Genomic DNA, 6,541 nt, shown 5'->3' on the forward strand with positions numbered 1-6,541 from the left:
GGAAACAAATTTGGAGTCTTTTCTATTTCATTAACTTTTTTTTTTTTTTTAAGGTTTCTTTCTTTCATGAAAGAGAGAGAGAGACAGACAAATAAGCATCCTCAATAGGGTCTCACGCCAGGATTTTCTCCAACCTGGTCTTTCCAGCCAGCAGGATCACGGGTACACTCACGTACACTGGTGTGACTGGAATGATTTTTACATGCCAAATTAATTCCAAACTTTTCACTTGCAGTTCTCGTTACATTCTAATAAATACTATCTGCTAAGCTGCTGTGTAAGGTCAACCTGAGAACTGAACCTGGATCTTCCACGTGGCTTTTCGCATTGCAGGGTGTGATGCTGCTACTGCTACACCACCAAAACTGGGCCTAGTTCATTAAAAAAAGAAAAAGTCTCCCTGTTCTAAACTGTGTGATTGCATTAGCTAATATTCTCTGATGAATGATATATCTGCACTGTTTTCTCCTGCCAGAGGACACGTGTGTTTGCCAGAGAGAAAGACAGACAGTGTGCACAAGTGAGAACCCCGCCCCCCCCATGAGTGATGGTCATCCTGCAATCCCTTCCCCTCCATTTCTCTCTTCTTTTGGGACTCTGGGCACACAAGGATATGCACACAGTATGTATAGTTTCCAAGGCCTTCTTGAGAGTCAACCCATCATTTTATTTATGTGGAAGAAGGAATCTTCTTCCTCCTGGACCTCAGGAGAAAGATTTGTTTATCTTGTAGAAATTCTACCCTGAGGAATCTGAGGACCTGTTCATTATGGTAAAACAGGATGGAACTCATGGTCAAGAGTTGAATCCTTTGGGACAGTTTTTTCCTGGCTGCCAGGTCCAGAACTTGAACAGTACAGTCAGCTACGTGGGATTCAGCTGCCATAACCACCACGCCAGAGACTGGTCCTACAACTGCACTTTAAAGAAACATAAATATGGGGGACAAGCAGTTGGTGTAATGGCTATGTCATTGGACTCCCATGTAGTCAACCGTGGTTTGAGTCCCTGACCCAGTGTTTTAAATTTACGCCGGGCGCATGTGCATGTGTGCCCAAGATCCTGAGAGGAGACTGGAGGAGAAGGGATTGCAGCATGGCCATTCTCCCTGGGGGATAATTTCTCGCTTTCTGTCTCTCTGTTTCTCTCTGTTTTTCTGGCACACACGCAAGCGCATGCAACCTATGGCAAAAATAAAAAAACCTCTCCAAAAAAAAAGAAAGCTATTATAACAGATTGGGTGGGCTAATGAGCACATAATGCTTACCCATGTGAGATGAGATGTGGAGGTTTAGACGTTTAGACAGTGATATTGATGATCCTGACACTCTGTAGCTATAGGCTAATGTGTATTTGTGTCTTAGATTTTAACAAGAGAGTTTAAAAAGTTAAAAAAGATTAAATTTAAAAATAAAATGCTTACAGAATAAGGATATAAAAATATGTCTGTATGGCTGTACAACGATTTTGTTTTAAGCTAAGTGTTATTACAAGAGTCAAAATATTAGTTTATAAAGAAAAAAAGTTACACTAAACTAAGGTTTACTTATTACATTATTGACAAAAATTTTTTTCTAGAGGGCACATACACTTGCCAAGGAAGAGAGAGACAGAGAGAGAAAGTGAGAAAGCAAACCTCCCCCCTCCCTCCAATAGGGGATGGTAATGCTGCAATCCCCTTCTCCAGTTCTTCCTCCTTCCAGAACTTGGGCCATGCATGCACATGTGCCTGGTGTGTTTCGCAAGCCATTGGTCCAGGACTCAACCACACAGCTGGCCATGTGGGTTCTAGCACACGGTCTTAACAATCAAGCCTCAGGCTGACCTAGGTTAACTTGTTATTGAAGAAACATTTAAAAAATAAATTTAGTATAGCCCAAGTGTATACAGCCTTTATAGTCTATAAGTGTGTGGTTATGTCCTAGACCTTCACATTCACTCTCACTCACTAGTAGTTCACTTAGAACAACTTCTACAATAGTTCTGCAAGCTTTATTCACAGTAAGTTCTCTATACAAGTGTAGCCTTTTAATCTTTTATCCCATATTTTAACTGTACCTTTGCTATGTTTAGGTATGTTTAGTTACAAAAATGCTTACACTGTGTTATAACTACTACAGTATTCAGTTCAAAATGCTACATTGGTTTGTAGCCCAGGGACAATAGGCTATCGGTGACATCCTGGGTGTGTAGTAGACTACCCTGTCTAGGTTTGCATAAATACACCCTACAGTGTTCACACAAAGCATTTCCCAGAATATATACCCATTGTTAGGCAATGCATGACTGTCTAAAGTACTAAAGATCATAGGAGGGAAAAACCCTTAAAGTTGTTTCCTCTAAAAATCAAGGTAGAACTAAGTGATCATTCTCTCTCTCTTTTTTTTTTTTTTTTTGGAGAGGTTTTTGCTATAGGGCTATAGGGCGCATGCACCAGCCAGAAAGACAGAGAGACAGAGAGATAGAAAGCGAGAAATCACGCCCCAGGGGGGATGGCCATACCGCAATCCCTTCCTCTCCATTCTCCTCTCGGGATCTTGGGCACGCACACACATGCACCTGGTGTGAGTTTAAGCCACTGGGTCCAGGACTTGAACCGCGATCAGCTACATGGGAGTTCAGTGATATAGCCATTACGCTAACTGCTAGTCCCTAGATGATCATTCTTATAGAAGGAAATAAAAAATGACAATAAAACACTTCCTTTGGTCCGTCTTTGGAAGATTTAGAGAAAGAAAAATTCCTGAAGATACAGGCAAGGCTACTAGGATAGATTCAGTCACATTTCTTTTCTTCAGAGGAATATATGTGTCCAGTGAAATGTCTTAGTTTACAATAGTACTCCCTTGAAATAAATCACTTCCCTTGGTTCTGAACAATTTCAGTTTCTTGTACCGCCCAACAGTTATTATTCATCATAGTCAACTCAAGAAATAAACATATTTTAAAATGTCAACATACCGGTTTTTTGGAGACTCTGACTTCAACCTCAGGGGCCAGAGAAAATAAAGCCTTTAGGAGGGAGGATTTGCCAACATTGCTACTGCCTATAAAACATACCTTACACAGGAAAAAAAAAAAGGGACTTATTAAATATATATGTATTTATTATATGTTTTATTCATTGCAAAACTCCATGAAACTGTTCAGTATAGCCAAGTCATCTAAAGAGGTGGTTTATGCTTTTTCTTTTTGAGAAGTTTTTGCTATAAGGTGCGTGCACTCGCCAGAAAGACAAAGACAGAGAGACAGAAAGTGAGAAATCACCCCCCCAGGGGGGATAGCCATGCTGCAATCCCTTCTCCTCCATTCTCCTCTCAGGATCTTGGGCATGCACGCACACATGCCCAGCGGTGAGTTTAAACCACTGGGTCCGGGACTCGAACTGCAGTCAACTACATGGGAGTCCAGCAACATAGCCATTATACCAACTGCTGGTCCCGGTTTATGGTTTTGTTTTGTTTTGTTTGTTTGTTTTAAATTATTTATTTATTTATCCACTCATTTATTTTTTAATTTTACCATTGAGAGACACAGAGAGAGAGGGAGAGAGAGAGGGAAAGGGAAAGTGAGAAAGCAAGCCACCAGGTCTGGGACTCGAACCGTGGTTGGCCATGTGGGAGTGTCCAGCACCTTAATCACCATGCCACCTGCTGGCCCTGGTTTATGTTTTTTTTTAAGTCAAACCTCAAATTCTAACATCATGATTTCAAAGTGCCAGGTACTATACTAAGCATCCAATATATATATATATATATATTTTTTTCTTTTAATGATTTTTTTTTTTTTTGGAGAGGTTTTTCACTATAGGGCGCGTGCGCTTGCCAGACAGAGACAGAGACAGAAAGCAAGAAATCACCCCCCAGAGGGGATGGCCACACCCCAATCCCTTCTCCATTCTCCTCTCGGGATCTTGGGCACGCACGCACACACGCCCGGCGTGGGTTTTAAGCCACCGGGTCCGGGACGTGAACCACGGTCGACTACATGGGAGTCCAGCGACATAGCCATTACGCTAACTCCTGGTTCCCAACATATATTTCTTCTTCTTCTTCTTCTTTTTTTTTTTTATTACAATAGCCTTTGTTAGTATTACTATCCCCATTTTACAGTAGTGAAAACATCCTGACCCAAAGCTATATAGCTAGAAAAGTGAAAGAGTAAGGATTTGAATTGAGAATATTTATATCCAAAACCTATGCTTGTAAATTATACTATGCTACTCAAGAATATCTTCAGCTCCTAATAAACATTCCATACTTACAAACCTATTTGAAATAAAAATGAGGTGTATTTCAACAAAACTGGCTTAAAAACACAACTATAGGTTCAGAAGCACATTTTCTCAGGAGCTCCCATAGTACAATGTAACACTGCAATTTAAGAAGTTATTCTTTTCCCTTGACTCTCTCTCCAATCAAGCTTGTCTGGTTTGTAGTGTAGAAAGGAATACAATATTCTTGATAATAACCATTAATACACATGGCTCTGCTTTTTAGCCTGTCATTGAAAGGGGACAACACTATTTGTTCTAAAGGGCAGTACCAACCCTTGAAAGGCATTTTGGAAATTTCTCAGGGCATTTATCAAAACAATTAGAGGGCATTTAGTGGGCAGGGGTTGGAGATGTTATGTATTCTGCAAAAGGCAGGTCAGTCCTTCAGAATGAATTAATCTGAGTGCTACATAAATTTCAAATGCTCTGCTAGATTAAATCCATTCATGTTAATGGTAGCATGTGTACAAATGAATTTTAATAAACAACACAAAAATCCAGTAGTTCAGAAGCTTAATTTGAAAAGTGGTGTTGTCTCAATTTTTTTTTTTGAAGAGGTTTTGCTATAGGGCGCGTGCGCTCGCCAGAGAGACAGAGATTCAGAAAGCGAGAAATCACCCCCCAGGGGGGATGGCCACGCCGCAATCCCTTCTCCTCCATTCTGCTCTCGGGATTTTAGGCACGCATGCACACGTGCCTGGCGTGAGTTTTAAGCCACCAGATACGGGACAGTCGACTACATGGGAGTCCAGCAACATAGCCATTATGCTAACTGCTGGTCCCTTGTCTCAAAATTATAAATAATTCATGTACTCCCGGAGTCCTAAATACTTAAACTATTACAACAGTACTATATACACTTTAGAAGAAAATTTCAGGGGCATGTACAGATAACTAAATGGAGATTTGAGCTGCTTTTTAGTAGATGCAGAACAAAGTATTATTAAACCGTAGGAGGTTCATAAAATGCACATGCCTGGAATTTCACAAATAAAAATCTTCAACATTATCGCCATCCATAGATAATAATTCCCTTTGCACATGAAATTTAGATTGGGTGACACTACCTATTAATAGGGAATCATCTAATTTGTGAAGTTATTATACGTTTCCTGGTCTTCAAGTATAATAGATAGGAAAATGGTGATAAAAGGACTATATTAATTCGTGAACGGTTAATTTGGGTTTAAAGCCTTTAAAGTCCTCTACGTTCATTACCATAATTACAACTCTTACTCTGTTTATCGAGCTAATAATATAGGCGTCCACACTAAGCTAGAAAACATCTCTTGTCGGGTAACAAGAAATAAGTGACAGCGACACCCTCCCAGGTCTTTACGACTGACAGGATGTTCACCAACACCTGCCCGCTGGTGAGCCCGGAGCAGGTGCGTTCTCACCTCCGGCCGGGGGAGGTCCGGGGCGTGGTCTAGGCGGACTGCGGAGCTGAGGTATTCGATGCGGTTGCTGACGGTGGCCGTGAAGATGCTCTCCGCCCTCGCGATGTCCTCCAGGCTCGGGTCGAAGACCCTCAGCTGAAGATCTGGCCTCGTGTCTGGTGCTAGGTACCGCTCGAGTTCCTGCAGCGGGTATATTAGCTTCGTCATTTGCCTCTTCGGCATCCGTAGCACCTCAGCAAAGGCCTGGGATGTGGTGTAATTTCGGCTCAGGCGCCCCCGCATCACCGGCATCTCAGAAAACCTTCCCGTTCTAAGCCGCAGCACGAGCGCTGCCATTTTTCTCTCCCAGAATCCCTGCTGCGGGGCCGCAGTCCCAAGGTCTGGTTTGCGCGTGCGTGAGCCCCGTTGCCGCGATGCCTGCTGGGAATTGTAGTCTCCGCTGACTCGACGCTTTTAGCATTCAGTGCAGGGAAGCAGGCGGAGGCGGAGGGCGGAGCCAAGCAGGTGTAAATTCGCTGGGTTCCTTTAAGGCCCCAAGTTTAATGGCTGTGCCTTTGACTAGTACTGTCCTTGGGGGATGGTTAACAGTTTCCAGAAGTGAAGTACCTAATTGTCTGTGTGGCCCTTGAGTTTCAAGGGAAACAGTAGAACGTGTGAAGTTCTGGTGGATTCCAGGCTCATTTTCTCTCTATGGTTTCTGGCTGTCTCACAGGTCCTTGACTTTTGTCAGACTTCCACATCATTAGGAGAAACACTTGCGAAGAAGAAAAGGGCTGGTGAGAACTGTGACTGAAATCATACCTCATTTTCAGAAGAGGAACTTCGCTTTTCAGCCTTCTCTGTAGTTGCGGGAAATGTCATTAGG

The 6,541-nt window shown here is 42.4% G+C and overlaps 1 protein-coding gene across 3 annotated transcripts in view; it reads right to left on the reverse strand.

Moving 5' to 3' along the window:
• Positions 1-6,019, reverse strand: part of GTPBP8 (GTP binding protein 8) — a 20,254-nt gene extending 14,235 nt beyond the window's left edge. For 2 of the 3 annotated variants that reach the window (XM_014590382.2, XM_006155118.3), the window contains exons 1-2: positions 5,677-6,019; positions 2,962-3,060 (exon numbers count right to left, since the gene is read on the reverse strand). In XM_014590382.2, coding sequence (XP_014445868.1) covers positions 2,962-3,060; positions 5,677-6,012 — 435 coding nt within the window. In that variant the 5' untranslated portion in view covers positions 6,013-6,019. The remainder of the gene's footprint in view (positions 1-2,961; positions 3,061-5,676) is intronic. The other variant, XM_014590383.2, reaches the window with a different exon arrangement.
• Positions 6,020-6,541: the final 522 nt, after the last annotated feature.

Source organism: Tupaia chinensis, unplaced genomic scaffold, assembly GCF_000334495.1.
Source record: "Tupaia chinensis unplaced genomic scaffold, TupChi_1.0 Scaffold000437_1, whole genome shotgun sequence".
Lineage (NCBI taxonomy): Eukaryota > Metazoa > Chordata > Mammalia > Scandentia > Tupaiidae > Tupaia > Tupaia belangeri.